The sequence below is a fragment of the Macaca thibetana genome, chromosome 15, assembly GCF_024542745.1.
Source record: "Macaca thibetana thibetana isolate TM-01 chromosome 15, ASM2454274v1, whole genome shotgun sequence".
Taxonomy (NCBI): domain Eukaryota; kingdom Metazoa; phylum Chordata; class Mammalia; order Primates; family Cercopithecidae; genus Macaca; species Macaca thibetana.
In genome coordinates, this window is record NC_065592.1 from 84,266,696 (window position 1) to 84,283,496 (window position 16,801).

The following is a 16,801-nucleotide window of genomic DNA, read 5'->3' on the forward strand; positions in this document are numbered from 1 at the left end:
GAAGCTCTCTTAAAATGAACACTACCTATATATTTATAGAAATCACAAAGAAAAAAAATCTATGATATATATTCATGTAGGATATAGAACTGGTAAATTTGTGTAAAGAAACCTGGAAAAGTGTGAAGATGATAAACTAGTTCATGAAAGTTCTTATCTACCATTCTTTTTTGTACCTGGAGGATATGGCAGGAGCTATGTACCAAGGATTTGTGTTATTATCCAAATTGCACTATGTTAGTATGCACAAAAGCCAAATATCAAAACAAGCTAACTGGCACCACTCTAGTTAAGGCTAAAAACTGATATGAGCCATTACGTGTGAGTAGGGCTGAAATTTTCACATTAGAAATGTAAGGGATATTATTATTCAATTAGTTCCATTTCTTTATTTCTAGTGAGAAAACTGAGATCCAGAAGTAACTTGCCCAATGTTGCAGATCTAATCACTGTTAGCTGACAAGGGGCCCAGATCTGACTGCCAGTTTAATTGTTCTACATCATACTGTCTTCTCAAAACCATAAGGTAAGCTCTGAGGAGTAAGTAGAAATCAAAATGGAATACAAAGTCTCAAACAACCTTACACACAGTACATCTAGTACAACTTTTCATTTAAATCTGGAATTTCTTCTGTGACACCTATGACAGACGTCATTCAGCTTCTGCTCTGTCTCTAGTGATAAGACACTCATTAATGCTTAGGAAGCAATCCCTTTCCTTTACGGACAAATAACCATAAAGTTATTTCTCATACTGAGTTCAAATCTGGTATTTTGTAATTTTCACCCAGTTCTGCTCTGAGAGCCAGATAGAATACATTGTACATGCCTCTCAAATATTTGAAGGCAGCTATTATGCCTTAGTCACATCTTTCAGCTGGTTTGGGAGTTTCAGTTTATGGTACCTTTTCCAACTTGGCAAATACCTCAGGATTTGCTCTAATTTGCAAATATCCTTTCACTGCATCCTGGAATAACATTAGTAATGCAAACATGATTTGAACAGCACTTTGTGTATCATTTTCCCATGATGTATTTTTCACCACTCTAAAATTAGATCAGTTTCTACAAAACTGACTTATATGTTATTTCCAGCAAGCAAAAATCTCCAGATTTTTTCATCTATACTCTTGACAAGTGCTGTTTCCTTTTCTATCAATGCCCCTTCCTGTTTGTTTCTAAGATAAACACTAGGTAGGGTTCACGATGCCATCTGTAATTGTGTTCCTAATTAGTAGCCTCATTCCTAGGCCAAACTTTTTTTTTTTTTTTGAGACGGAGTCTTGCTCTGTTGCCCAGGCTGGAGTGCAGTGGTGCGATCTCGGCTCACTGCAACCTCCACCTCCAGGGTTCAAGTGATTCTCTTGCCTCAGCCTCCTGAGTAGCTGGGACTACAGGCGCATGCCACCACGCCCAGCTAATTTTTTGTGTTTTTAGTAGAGACAGGGTTTCACCATGTTAGCCAGAATGGTCTCGATTTCCTGACCTCGTGATCCACCTGCCTCAGTCTCCCAAAGTGCTGGGATTACAGGTGTGAGCTACCGAGCCCAGCCCAGTCCTCATATTTAACTGCATCTTCCTTCCTCTAGGCTTCCATATATTATTCATCCCCCTCAGCCAGGAATGCTTCTCCTGGGTCACCCAGGTCTACCCAATTCTTAGTTATCCGTCAAAACTTAGCTGAAATACCACTTCTCTGGGGGACTCTTCCTTGTCCTGCTCCCCATGTTCCCCTCCCAAAAGTACCTTTTACCTGTTACAATACCTTACAAATCTCCTTCAGTCCTTATTAAAATAGTAATATTTGGGCAATGAGGTGCCTGTCTCCTTAGCTATACCATGAAATCTATGAGGACACAGTCTGTCTTTACCTAGCACAGGGTTTTGCATGATTTATACATTCAATAACTATCGTTGAATGAACGAACACTGAATAAATAGAATCAATATTTAGATTTCCCTAGGTAATCAAATAAAACATTTAGCTAAGCCCTGGGTTGTATGCTGTACAAAGAAGAAACTGTATAGGTTACAAGACAATCTTGAGAAAGAAAGACCTCTCCAAAAGAAGTGATGATATAATTTTAAAAGTTTTCAAACTATGTCCTATAAAAACGAAGGGTAATTTTTTTCTTTTCACGCTTTCTAGTGTGGGCGTGGGGAGCATGGAAAAAGGCAAATAAGCACAGGTCAGTGGTATATTTGTTGTTTTACTGTTAATTTGACACATCTGAACCAAAGCATTCACAATACTTGATATACTTTGAAGAGAATCGTATACTATAGTCTTAGACATAACCACGGAACAAGCAGAACAATTAAAACTACATAAGGCCTTAAAATATATCCACAGTGTGTATTATTTCCATATTCATTCATTTACAAATTAGACTACATACCATTAATTTTTTATTTTTATTTTTATTTTTCTTTCATTGTTTTATTCAGGCAGGGTTCATTCAAGGAAAGGCAACTTAGTTTTTGTATGTGTGAGCTTTATTGTTTTACTATATTGGTTAATATAAAAGTTATGAATTAAATGTATTCTTATCTCCTATACCCAGGAGTGAATCCATGAAATTCTCAGATAGTAATCCAAAACAACAGGTCCTATTTTTAAAAACTAGCCAAAGTGGGCCAGGCGCGGTGGCTCATACCTGTAATTCCAACACTTTGGGAGGCCGAGGAGGGCAGATCATGAGGTCAGGAGTTTGAGACCAGCCTGATCAACATGGCAAAACCCTGACTCTACTAAAAATACAAAAATTAGCCAGGCGTGGTGGCGGGCATCTGTAATCCCAGCTACTCGGGAGGCTGAGGCAGGAGAATCGCTTGAACCTGGGAGGCAGAGGTTGCAGTGAGCCAAGATTGCACCACTGCACTCCAGCCTCAGCGACAGAGCAAGACTCCGTCTCAAAAAATGAAAAAAAAAAAAAAAAAAAAAAAATAGCCAGTGAAAAGGGATCAGATAGCCACTCTGTTTGTGGTCTTTAAGATCAACTCATGGACTTTCAGGATTTCATACAATGAAGACTACTGCAATTCTATGAGACTATGAGATCAGTCAAAATTTAAAACATTGCATACAAAATCATTCTTGAAATCTCTAAATGCCTTTTAAATAACCAGCATGAAAATTTTAAGTAGTTGCCTCACAGTACCAAACTTAGAAGTCAAAACTAGTTAAAATTCAGTGCTATCATGACTTCTCATTTACAAGGTAACTCATTGGTAAATTAACAGATGGCATAAAAATTAAGATTTACATCTTTTTTAAAGGATAAATGTATGTAATCAGAGTATAGAGAAAATTCAATGTATTTTACAATAAAATATCTTTAAACCTCTATCCCTGTACAACAGGGTTTAGGTTAATTCTAGTGAACTTGCATGGTTTTAAATCTCTTTTACAGTTCATTCTATTATGAGTACTTAAATTGCTTTAGATACATAGCTTTCTTCAAAAGAATATTACAGTTGTATTCCAGGATAAGATTTAGTACATTGAGATGTTTTAAAAATATTTATAAATTTGTTTCTAGTATGCAAAAGCATTTGGCAATACTTTTACAGCATTTGATTTTATAGAATTAAAATCTCATACAGTACTCATCTTGATGTTAAAAAAAAATTCACAGAAAAAATATAAATTACAAAAATAAAAAAAAAAGAAAGAAAAACAAAAGAACAAAAAAAAAAAAAAAAAAAAATAAAAAAAACACAGCCTGACTGCATGGTACTGTTATTTCCAGTTCTTAGTTCTGGTAATTAAAACCTTCATTAAGTCTGTTAACAAATCATTACCTGTACATTTATGAAGGCAACTGACATGATTTGCAAACAAAACCTTCAGGTTTTATGTTAGTTACCAAAGAGTGCAGTTCAGCAAGAAAGGAATACCCAGTAGCAAATTTACAGAATATTTTACAAATTTACCAGTTCCTGTGACACAAACTGTTTCAACCTTTCAAGATACTGTCCATACAGTTCCACATCATTGTGACCTGCTCCTTCAACCCAGAGAGGCTCCACAGGTCTTTGGCAACGTTCAAACAACGCGAGGCCATGTGAAAAGTCAATGACTTCGTCTTCAGTCCCATGAATTATTAATACTGGAGAGGTTATCTTAGAGATTTTGTCAATGCTGCAGGGAAAAAGGAAGGGGAAAAAATGCAATAAATTAACTATGTAAAGGAACATAAATATTCTTGTGCTGTATCAGACAGGTAATTCAAATATGAGAATTGTACGAATCAGTTCAGAAGGTAAGAACGTCTCTTGAATTTCCAGTAAGATTCAAAAATTGCCTTTTACATACTCCCTACCTTAAGATTATCTGAGGAAGTTATTTTCATGCACTTGTTTTGATGGTTTTGCTGGAATCACTCAATGCTCTCGTCACTCTACTGTACCTTTCTACAATGTTGACTTTTGGCACAGAGAAACTTAGGTGTCCAGAAGAGGAGAAAACTTAAGAACCATTTCAAGTATGCGCTAATTTCACTTTTTGCACTCACTATATTCTTTCTCCTAGTCTCCTACTAAAATGATAGCAAAATGTTTTATGTTTTTGTTCTTGTTTGAGGATAAAGATACAAAAACAAAGAGAATGTACTAAAATATAATAAAATGTTGGAGCTGGAAAGATTAATGTGTGAAATAATTTATCAAAAGGAGAGAAGAGGCCGGGCGCGGTGGCTCAAGCCTGTAATCCCAGCACTTTGGGAGGCCGAGACGGGCGGATCACGAGGTCAGGAGGTCGAGACCATCCTGGCTAACACGGTGAAACCCTGTCTCTACTAAAAAATACAAAAAACTAGCCGGGCGAGGTGGCTGGCGCCTGTAGTCCCAGCTACTCGGGAGGCTGAGGCAGGAGAATAGCGTAAACCTGGGAGGCGGAGCTTGCAGTGAGCTGAGATCCGGCCACTGCACTCCAGTCTGGGCAACAGAGCGAGACTCCGTCTCAAAAAAAAAAAAAAAAAAAAAAGGAGAGAAGAAAACACAATTTTAGGCAGATAGACCATAAAGTGATGAACGAAACCAATTTATACCACAGAATACCCCAGAAAGTTAAGGAATTACCATGGTGATGAAGGGGGTGACTGAAATATACAGGATTTTTTCAAAGTCTGTGTAAGAAAGTTAGCCTCCCCTTCCCAGTTCCTTTTGCCTATTCATATACCCGGAAACTGTCTGCCCCCAAGACTGGAATGTCTGTGGACTAAAAGACTCCCAGAGTTTAGAACAGAGGTATCATAGAGACAACGGACACATATACATTTACATACTGGCTACTATGAACCCATTTTCCCTATGTGGCTCCCAGAATGCTGGTAGTCAGGCCACTGTCCTCAAGGAGGGACTTTTAGAAAGAGCCTTCTTTGGAGATTATATCAGAGCAGCCCTTTAGTTGATCTGCTAAATCTTGATTGCCGGCTTATATGTAAGAGTAAAAAGTTGATCAGTTCCTTTACTTACATATAAGCAGGCAACCAAAAGTTATCAGACATGAGAGGAGAACACTTCAAATAACACAGGAATCAAAACAAACACTTTTTTAAAAAAAAACACTTGGCAACTTGGAGGAGACAGAAACTACACAAACAATTCTTTTTAAGAATCCTTAGAGAAAGATATTATAAATAACATAAAATGAAAATGGAATTTTGACAAGGAAAAAACCATCAATGAAATAATCTAAGGCTGCATTTGGTAAGAATAAATACTTGGGTTTACTATCTGCTGTCAGAAAGAGGTTCAGAGGTAGAGGAATTAAAACTTGAATTAAAAAAAGAAATATATTATCTTTTTCAAACAGTTTATTTTTATTTTCTGAGACAGGGTCTTGCTCTGTCACCCAGGTTGAAGTGCAGTGGCACCATCTTGGTTCACTGCCATCTCTGTCTCCCAGGTTCAAGGGATTCTCATGCTTCAGCCTCCCGAGTAGCTGGGATTACAAGCGTGCATCACCACGCCTGGCTAATTTTTGTAATTTTAGTGGAGACAGGGTTTCACCATGTTGGCCAGGCTGGTCTCGAACTCCTGGCCTCAAGTGATCCACCCACCACGGCCTCTGAAAGTGCTGGGATTACAGGCGTGAGCCACTGTGCCTGGTCAAACAGTTTATTTTTAGTGTTGCTCTCTGTTGGTGCACCAGAAATGAAAGAGGGAGCTAGACAGAGATATAAGTTGGCAACAACACTGATATAGGGATACTCAGATACATCCCTATCATTTTTACCATTCAGCTAGACAGAGGCAGTGTAATGCCTATACCTACATTACCTGAAACAAAAACAAACCCAAAACAAAATAAAAACCCAAACACGCCCAGTTTGCCCTTGTGATAAGATCATGTGTTCACATACTTTCCCTACTAAAGTGATCCATTACTGGCTAGTGATGAAAATAATGTGTTTTTAAAATAATCTTTGCTATTCTTTATAAAGAACCATGTGATGACTTTGCCTTAGGCCCATCGGCCATTCACAAAAAAATCCTTTGTATTGTTGCCAATTGGAGAAAGGAAAGAAAACTAAAATTTGCCAGCTTATTTCTTGTCTTCTACTTCTTTGAGAAAAATAGTCCATTAATTTTTTCCAACTATGAAGAGTAGGTGGGAACTACCTCCTGTCTTGAAAAGCATGAAGGAAAAGTAGCTACTTTTCTTTCAAATACATCTAAGTATGTTGGCGGGTTTTGTGGCAGCAATACTTACTAATCTAGTTAATTTAAGATTCAACTTTTTTCAATTCACTTTTGTAAATTAGATATCATTAATCAGATATTTACTCATTTTAACCTCTACTTGTTTTTCTCTAACATCAAGTGTTTCACTGGATGGCACCATCCATTAGCACCTCAGGGCAGAAACATGGTAGTCATGTTCAAGTTTTTCTCTTTAGCATCCTACGTCCAAGTCTGACACTCAGTTCTGTCAAATCTTTCTTTCAAACTCATTCCCTTGTCTCCAATAGTAGTGCCACCACCTGAGGTGTAAGGCCCTCAGCAATTTTCATCTGGATTACTACTCCTCAAACATTTCAGCCTTCTGACTGGTCACCAGCTAATACCCTCTTTACAAATTAATTTTTCATAATGTATATGTGCTAATATATGTAAAATAGAAACTTATGGTTGAGTGAACTATGTCATGAATACTTTAAATGATGAAAAAATTCCTAAGTTTCTTGGAATTGAACTATTTTGAATACTGCTACTTACTTTGGGAATGCATCAAAACAGTAGGTCTTCTTGGTGTCAGGAAAGGCAACTCGCATTCCCGAGGTCAGAGGAGAATGAAGAATAACAGCAGCACTCTCATATCGAGCAGCAAGATCCACAGACGGTACTGTCCCTATACTTTGGCCATATATAATCACATTTTCAGGGCGAATGCCATATCTACAAAGTTCAGGCGTTAAAAACAAAAAAGTTGGAGTGGTATGAAATGTTCCATCATTCCAAAGGATTTGATCTTAGAATAAGACAATGTCAACTAATCCATTTTTTAAACTTAAATTTCTTGGCTATTACTGTTATTTTTAACATTACAATAAAGTCTGTATCATCAGTTTATTTCATGTGTTTCTATTTCATCTTTTGGAAAAATAATTGCTGAGGTATTTTAAAATTTCAATCTTAAGAAATAAATGTATTAAATAATTTATTACACTGTAGTATTTCAACCTAGCATACTGTTGACTGAGCTTGGGGCATATCACTAATATTTTAATGAACTGATGTTGAATGAATAGGTCATATTTATTTTCTGTTCAATGTAAGAAAAATTATTTATTTCTCCACACATCAGGAGCAGCTCATTTTAATTTCCAAAACTGGTCATATTGATGAACTGTTACATATAGTTACGGTATGAAATGAATAAACTATATGTATGGTTTTAGTCAAGGGCAAATTATGATTTTATGATTTTTCTTAAAGTTTGTCTTTCCTTAGTTGTAGAAATGGACTAATGGTTGAAAAGATAAAAAAGAATTCCAAACACCACATGGTCCAGTTATTTATGGATAGACTTTATGCTAAAATCTCAAGGTACTATTTTAATCCCTTTAAAATGGCTGCAGGTTTAAATAGATGAAAACTCATTGACTCAATAAATATTTATTGGGTACCTAGTATGTTCAAGGAACTGCTTGCTACTTGTCTACAGTATAATCATCCCAAAAGTAAACTACTGCAAGTCCAAGTGCAGTGCTACCTGAGCTAATGAATGTGGGGTTCAAGGTTACAGTGACATTAAATACAGCTTTCCACTTAGAAGGCACACAGCAGTCACTCTGGCAGCTAAGACCACAACAGCTTCTTTTGGAAATCTTTTGCAAACGTAAAATATCTTTCTGAGAATCTGAATATTCACCAGGAAAGAGGGAGGCAAACTGTCCCTGTGTTCTCTTCCAGGGGCATAATACTATTTCAACTATACAGGTAGTAACACAGGTCTCCCCACATAGTTTCTTCAAGTCAGGACTACACAAGCATTTGGAAAGGACACAGAAAGTGGGGCTCTGTCTACTCCAAATTGACTCTAAATATTAGCAAACTCAGAAAAGCTTTTTTCTTTACAACAGACCTAGTTGCACATATTTCAAATGAATGAAGAAATTAGGAGAATGAACATTTGCAGCATAACCACAATTCTTGAGGTTGCATTGTTGCTGTCAGTTGAATATCAGCATTGTTGGTGGCAATCATGAAATCTGGGCTATAGCTAGCAATGACAATGCTTGAGGATAGAGTTGCAGAGGTAGCTGACAATTAAGCATTAGGGGACTCACAAGAGTAACAACTGCCTAACAGTATGAGCTAGAAAGGAGTTTAGAGACCATTTAATATAGACTCCAGCTGCCTAATGAGCAGACCTTCAAAGTCACCAGTAGGTGACAGCTCTATAATTAGAACTCAGGTATACTGACTACCAGGTTCAGTGTTTTTTACCTCTGAAGCCCACAGATGAGGAGCTCAAGGACTTTGTGGGAAAGGTGCACAGTGAATGCCAGGCCCTGAGTTTCTTTTGGTCCATCAGAAGGTCAGAAATTGGAGTTATTACGGATATCCAATTTTCCCAAAAAGGACATCATTAAACAAATTTAAGTTTAAGTTTATGGCCGGGAGCGGTGGCTCAAGCCTGTAATCCCAGCACTTTGGGAGGCCGAGACGGGCGGATCACGAGGTCAGGAGATCGAGACCATCCTGGCTGACACGGTGAAACCCCGTCTCTACTAAAAAAATACAAAAAACTAGCCGGGCAAGGTGGAGGGCGCCTGTAGTCCCAGCTACTGGGGAGGCTGAGGCAGGAGAATTGCGTGAACCCGGGAGGCGGAGCCTGCAGTGAGCTGAGATCCGGCCACTGCACTCCAGCCTGGGCGGCAGAGCGAGACTCCGTCTCAAAAAAAAAAAAAAAAAAAAAAAAAAAAAAAAAGTTTAAGTTTATTTAAGTTCATTATTTATTTTCTCTCTCCTGGTTACTTAAGTCCTAACTTTTAATCAGGTAAATAAAATAAAAGGCATGTCTTCTAATCACACACATTTCATAAGATGACAGAATTCCAGAACTGGAAAAGATCTTGGGGATCATTTAATTCAATCTCTTCATTAAACAGATGAGGAAACACAGGCTCAGAGAAGTTACATTTCCTAAAGTACCTATACTTATGAAACTCTTACAACTATATTTTGGGTTCAACATGAAAGAAAACAGAAGTCTAAAATTCTAAAATGTAAGTGCTAAAATAGTATGTGGGATTATCGGTGAAATCTGCCCATTCCTCATTAACACTGGCTATCAAATATGTTAAAAAAATTAATCAAGACTGAAAATCATTTTTGAAAGTTTTCTTCAAATTGATAAATGCCAAGATTAAAAAAAAAAAACCAGTAAGTTGACCACTTAAAAAATGGGATTTTTTTCACAAAGACACAGAACACTGAACCCAATACTAACATGTTTTGTTTGAGTAAAGTGACCCTTTTTTGTTACTGGGAAGCACTAATAATGAAGGCTATCAGTTTTAACTTAGCACCCTTTAAAACTTCATTATTCCACTGAAGTTAAACTTTAAAAGTGTGAACTTTATCGCTCAATAAAGTTATTTTGTTTTAATTATAATACTTTCTTACAGTTATTATACGTTATTCAACTGGCTGGCTCTAAAAAGTGGGCACTCAGGTTTTGTTTTGTTTTAAGGCCTGATGTAACTCATATCAATATACCTAAAAAGATTTTTATTTAAAGCAGTTTTTAAATTTATCAATTAGACAATAATTTTACCAACCCCCATCAACTCTACCTACTACTTGCCATCTTTTTTTCCTTATTCCCCATATTTATGTCTTTATATAATTCCAATTGATTTTAAGAATCCCTTTTATGTAGAACTTTGCTATGAGAGCATAACTTTACTACATTTCTTTGGAGGGAAAAATAATTTTAAAGATTTTTTATATATCTTTAATATTATTAACTACTTCATTATTATTAAAATTGAGGAAATTCTTCCTGACTAAATCAAATCTTTAATATTTAAACATTAAATTAGAAAGAGTAAGTTTTCTTTATATCCTATAGGTTCAGTCAAAAACATTCTGGAAGTCAGATGTTTTATTTTCATATAATATAAAGAACAGCCTATATTAAGGTTATCTGTTTATTGTACACTAACCTGACTAATAATACACTGAAGTCTACCAAATTGTGATTTTTCAAGAAAAACGTTTAGGTATCTTGGCGACTAGAAAAGATTAATGCAATTTCTAGTTCCCCAAAAATGTATGCTGCTATATAATCAAAGAATAACTGAACAGTAAGAAAATTTTATTAAACAATTTATCATAACATTAATTTTTTTTTTTTTTTGAAACAGAGTCTCACTCTGTCACCTGGGCTGGAGTGCAGTGGTGTGATCTCGGCTCACTGCAACCTCCGCCTCCCGGGTTCAAGCGATTCTCCTGCCTCAGCTTCCCAAATAGCTGGGATTACAGGCACATGCCACTGCACCCAGCTAATTTTTGTATTTTTAGTAGAGACGGGGTTTCACCATCTTGGCCAGGCTAGTCTTGAACTCCTGACCTTGTGATCCACCTGCCTCGGCCTCCCAAAGTGCTGGGATTACAGGCATGAGCCACTGCGCCCAGACATTTTTGTATTTTTAGTAGAGATGGGGTTTCACCATGTTGGCCAGGCTGGTCTCAAATTCCTGACCTTGTGATTTGCCTGCCTTGGCTTCCCAAAGTGCTGGGACAACAGGCGTGAGCCACCGCACCCAGCCTAAAAAATTTTTTTAAACTTGATACCATCTCTCTCAATTTTAGCAATGAAGAATACAAAGTAAAATCTCATTTTTATAGAATGAATACTTGAAAGATAGTTCCAATAAGGTATCTTTAAGTTGTACCTCTCAAGAAGTAATCACATAAAATAATGCAAATCTTGGCTTAGGATTTTAATAGAAAGCAATCCAGCCTCATACTGTTGATGATAGATCAAGTGAATAATTGGCTAAGTCAGTATTTTCTCTCATTGCCTTGAAAGGCTGCAGCTTTGAATAAACATTTTTTTATATCACACTCCAATAAGAAAGCTTACAAAACGAAACATTTGTCACTGGATTTATTTATTTTTTTAACTTTTTAAGAGACGAGGTCTCACTCTGTCACTGAGGCTGGAGTGCAGTGGCACGATCATAGCTCACTGCAGCCTCAAACTCCTGGCCTCAAGTGATTCCCCTGCCTTAGCCTCTTAAGTGAAAACGACTACAGGCATGCACCATGGACATCCAGCTAAGGATTTAAGTGAAAAAAAAAAAATCATACATATATACATGTATTAATGTAGACAAACCTGAAACTGTCTTTAAAAACTTTGCTTTGCTATTATGTGAAATTTAAAATTGCTGTCTAAAATATTAATTACAGGAACATAAAAGTAAACATAACCTCTATATAGCAGTTATGTATAAAAACAGCTTTTACTCTATTCTTACACATGGTATTTTTAGCTAACCACCACGAGTATGAAAAATAATTTCCAATTACAATTTACCTTGTCCTAAGAGCAAGCCAAGCAGCTTCAATGTCTGCATAGAGGTTCTTCTCTGTGGGTTTCCCGGAACTTGCACCATATCCAGAATAATCATATGAGAATATATTACAATTAATCCGTGATCCTAGTCCTATGTAAAAGCTGCTCATTTGACCAAGATCAACAGCATTTCCATGTGAGAAGAGTAAAGTGTATTTCGCATTGGGTGAGCAACGTACAAACATACAGGCAATTCTGTTGCCTTTACTGGTTCTAGTCATGAAACACTCAATAGCATCTTTTTCTCTAGAAGAATACTGCCAGTCTGCTCGTTCAGATAGATGTAAAGTCCAACGGCTTCCGCTTTCATCACACATCAGTGTGTAAGTTGGATCAGGTGGCAAAAATGCTAATTTTGAAGCAATTTTCCCTGGACAAGGTGGACAGCAGAAGAGGCAACATAGTTCACCAAATGAAAGATTATTCATGCTCTGAAAAACAAAAGGAGATAGTAAATATTTTAATAACTGAATGTAGATTCTACATTCTCATACAATAAAAAGTTAAAACAAAGACATGGGTAAATTTTATTGGTGGTTAATGACTATTACTATTTTAGGTATGATTCCAAACAGATTTTTGGCTTCTTTCTTTTCTTTTTTTGAGATGGAGTTTCGCTCTTGTTGCCCAGGCTGGAGTGCAATGGCACGATCTCAGCTCACCACAACCTCCGCCTCCCGGTTCAAGAGAATCTCCTGCCTCAGCCTCTGGAGTAGCTGGGATTACAGGCATGCACCACTACACCCGGTTAATTTTGTATTTTTAGTAGAGATGGGGGTTTCTCCATGTTGGTCAGGCTGGTCTTGAACTCCTGACCTCAGGTGATCCACCCATCTCGGCCTACCAAAGTGCTGGGATTATAGGCGTGAGCTACCGCGCCTGGCCTTTGGCTTCTTTCTAGAAGTACTTTAAATCCTGGGGTGAGGCAAATATTCCTGACCAGCAGACAGACTCAAACACTATATGACAGGTTTCAAATAGCAGTGATTATTATCTCATTTAACAAAAATGTCAAAAATGATAAAGGTAATATTTGCCATTTCTTTACAAATAACACTGAAGGTATGACATATCTTTAGTGTAGTCTGTAGTTTCTATGTAACTCAGCAAAACTTCTCAGAACTTCATGGAGAAGCTAGGGATTTAGCATAAAGTGAATACATAATAATAGCATTTATGAAACTATTTGTCAGACATTGTACCAAATGCTCTATGTGTATTACTTTGTTTAATTCTCAAAACAACTGTGTAAGTTGGCATGAGAAAGGAAACTTGCACAAGATGAGGCAGTGTTGGAGCCAGGATTTGACCCCAGGCTGTCACTACACTATGTTACTGGGCTATACTGACCTCACAGATTCAGAACACGCTCAGAATACTATCACTTTGGTCACAGTGCCAGTGGTCCAAATAACCTATAGAACATTAAAGTGTATGTTAAGTATGCATGCATGCATGTATGTATGTAATTACTGCCCAAACTAAAAAGGCTATAATGTAAAGTTTATTGTGGAAAAAAGGTAAAATCTACTAAAGGTAAACTTTTCTAAATGTTTGGAAGAGAAAGAGTACAAAGTTTAAAGTTAGGAAGCTGGGGTAAAATCCTAACTCTACCACTTACCGTTTACCAGCTGTATGTCCTTGGGCAAACTATCTCTTTGACTCTCATTTTCTTCATAAGTAAACAAGGCCAATACCTACACTGAAGGACTTGGTTGTGAATATCAAATGTTGGTGTAGTGAAGGTCTATCATACAATGAGTGATGGGCATATCATCACACTTTAACTGACGGACAAAAAATTAATTAATACTTGTTTGTTCTATCAGTATTTCCTTCCATCTTGTCCTTTTTCAAACTCCTGTCTCTTTTTAGCAGAATTAGGCCATTGCTTAGTTCCAGGGAAAAGGCATTTAAAATCAACACCTTACAGGTTTGGTGGCATCCAATTTTCTCCAAAAAAAAAAAAAAAAAATCTAAATATAAGAATAGGAAAAAAAAAAGTACATTATTATACCAAAAATGGGATGAAAACAACTCAAGAGAGTGACTAAATGGTTGAGAATATCTGGGGGAAAAAATGCCCTTTTCACTCACTAAAAATCGAATATATCCTATAAAGTTCAACATAAATGTGTTTATAAGCAGCAGCAGAAAAAAGCACAGGAAGAGAGAAACAAGGGTAGGTATAGTAACATAAAAGGCAAGGGAATAATAAAAGGTGAGGGAAGGGCAGAAAAACATCTTGGATATTAGGAAATGCTTTAATTGCTTTCTACCTTTATTCCTTTTTAGCCTTCAAAATACTGCCTGAATAAGTTATGGCTTACTCTGGTTGGAATAAGAAATAGGACAGAAATAACAACGAGGTGTCATCTGTCACCTTTAATTGAGGGCTTCCTGAAGTGTTGTGCTGAGAATGATTCTAAGGCATATGCAGGGCTTAGCCGCCCAATGATATGTGATAAATTAGTGACGTTTACTATAGACTTTGGCTACAAATTTACTATCCTGGTCAGGAGGATAAAGTGCCTGTTGAAGAAGATGGAAGTGAAGGGACTCAAAGGGTCTGTTACAGAGGAGGAAATGACCTGCAGAAAGATGATGAGGTACAAGGTATAATATCAATGCTATTTGTTTAGTATCAGTCTATGGTTATTTCTCAACCCCAATGACCTCATATACCATTGACTGCTGAGCCACAATAGCCTTTTTAAAAGCTTAGTAAGTAAATGGTACATATCTAGACTATAATCTTATAATTTATCTCTTAGCCAGAAAAACTTTTGTTGTTGTTTTTTGATTGTTTTTTGAGACGAAGTCTCACTCTATTGCCTAGGCAGGAGTGCAGTGGCGCGATCTTGGCTCACTGCAACCTCCGCCTCCCACGTTCAAGCGATTCTCCCGCCTCAGCCTCCCCAGTAGCTGGGATTACAGGCACACACCATCATGCCCAGCTAATTTTTGTATTTTTAGTAGAGATGGAGTTTCATGATGCTGGCCAGGCTGGTCTCGAACTCCTGACCTCAAATAATCTGCCTGCCTTGGCCGCCCAAACTGTTGGAATTACAGGCGTGAACCACCGCACCTAGCAGAAAAGCTTTTATAAACTATAATAAACAACTTTTGAAATAAACCTGGCTGGTTGAACACATATAAGGCTGTGAAGAAGCTTCTGGGGATGAACACCAAAGGAAAGAAGCAGAAAGAAGAAAAACTGCAGTGCCAGGGTCTAGTTTAATGACAGCTTCACTTCCTTAATGCTGACAGAATGATTCCCTCTTCCACTGCCCAAAAGTCAGATAACTGGGGCTTATTTAATGACAACAGCTTGCAAATGATCACTTTCCAAAACAGGCCTGGTATAGGGCAGCGACACAGACCTACTCTCAAAATTTAATTGAATAATGTAAGTCTGAAAATTTTCACAAAAAGTATAAACAAAACAAACAAATCTACATTTTAGTATAGTGTGAGCAAGTTACTGAAGAAAAATATTTTATTCTGTAAAAAAAAATATATTTTATATATAATATATAATTATCTATTTATAAATTATATATTTTATATATTTACATATAAATTATATATATGTAAAACTGAAATAGCTTGTTAAACGTAGATAATTTCAAGTCCAACTTGTTCTTATAAAACTCATGTAGGGCCAGGCACAGTGGATTGCCTGAGCAGTAACAGCTGAAAAGCACATCAGTGAGCTAAAAGATCAGGCTGAGTAATTTACAAATACGGAATTTTTTGTGTGTGGGAATTAAGAGATAGAAAACAAGAAAATTTAATAGATAATAAGAAGTAGAAATATCACTAACTGTACTATAGAAGTTCCAGGAAAAAAATAAAGGAGAAAATAAAGATAAGACTATCCAAGAATTTCTCAGAATTAAAGGGGGAAAAACAGACTGAAACACCTCAAAGTGTACCAAAAAACAACAAACTACTTACAAATGAACAAGATCAGATGAACATATGACTTTCAAATATCAACACTGGAAGCCAAAAGACAATGAAGAGATAATTTTAAGCTAAAGAAGAAATCAAACTTTTAACCTAGTATTGTACACAGAACAAAAATACAGTTTTAATATGAGGATAAAGGTATCTGGGCTGGGTGTGGTGGCTCACTCCTGTAATCCCAGCACTTTGGGAGGCCAAGGTGGGAGGACCACTTAAGCAACATAGGAAAACATTGTTTCTATCAAAAAAAAAAAAAAGAGAGAGAGAGAGATCTGCAGGCCCACAAAAACTTGTAAGACTTAACCAAATCAAGTCTCTCTTTGAAAAACCCCAGCAAGGAGGAAAGGAGATAAATCCAAGGGAAGGCCAGGCACGGTGGCTCACACCTATAATCCCAACACTTTGGGAGGCCGAGATAGAAGGATTGCTTGAGCCCAGGGTTCAAAACCAGGCTGAGCAACATGGCAAAACTCCATCTCTATAAAAAATACAAAAATTAGCCGGGCATGGTAGTGTGTGCCTGTAGTCTCAGCTACTGGGGTGGCTGGAATGGGAGGACTGCTTTGAGTCTGGGAGGTCGAGGCTGCAGTGAGCTGTGATTAAGCCACTATACTCCAGCCTGAGCTACAGAGTGAGAGCCTGTCTCAACAATAACAAGAAACAAAAAACCCCCAAACCCCAAGGGAATTCTATGAGATATCTGAGATATGAGAAATAAAGGAGAATAGT

The 16,801-nt window shown here is 37.1% G+C and overlaps 2 protein-coding genes across 4 annotated transcripts in view; one reads left to right on the forward strand and one right to left on the reverse strand.

Annotated features, from left to right (window-relative positions):
* The window catches only part of C15H9orf85 (chromosome 15 C9orf85 homolog), an 867,064-nt gene that overhangs the window by 749,781 nt on the left and 100,482 nt on the right, over positions 1–16,801 (forward strand). The gene's annotated exons all lie outside the window — the stretch shown is intronic.
* Positions 1–16,801, reverse strand: part of ABHD17B (abhydrolase domain containing 17B, depalmitoylase) — a 57,066-nt gene that overhangs the window by 6,842 nt on the left and 33,423 nt on the right. For all 3 annotated transcript variants that reach the window (XM_050760922.1, XM_050760921.1, XM_050760920.1), the window contains exons 2-4: positions 12,062–12,531; positions 7,225–7,404; positions 3,937–4,144 (exon numbers count right to left, since the gene is read on the reverse strand). In XM_050760922.1, the coding sequence (XP_050616879.1) occupies positions 3,937–4,144; positions 7,225–7,404; positions 12,062–12,528 (855 nt within the window). In that variant the 5' untranslated portion in view covers positions 12,529–12,531. The remainder of the gene's footprint in view (positions 1–3,936; positions 4,145–7,224; positions 7,405–12,061; positions 12,532–16,801) is intronic.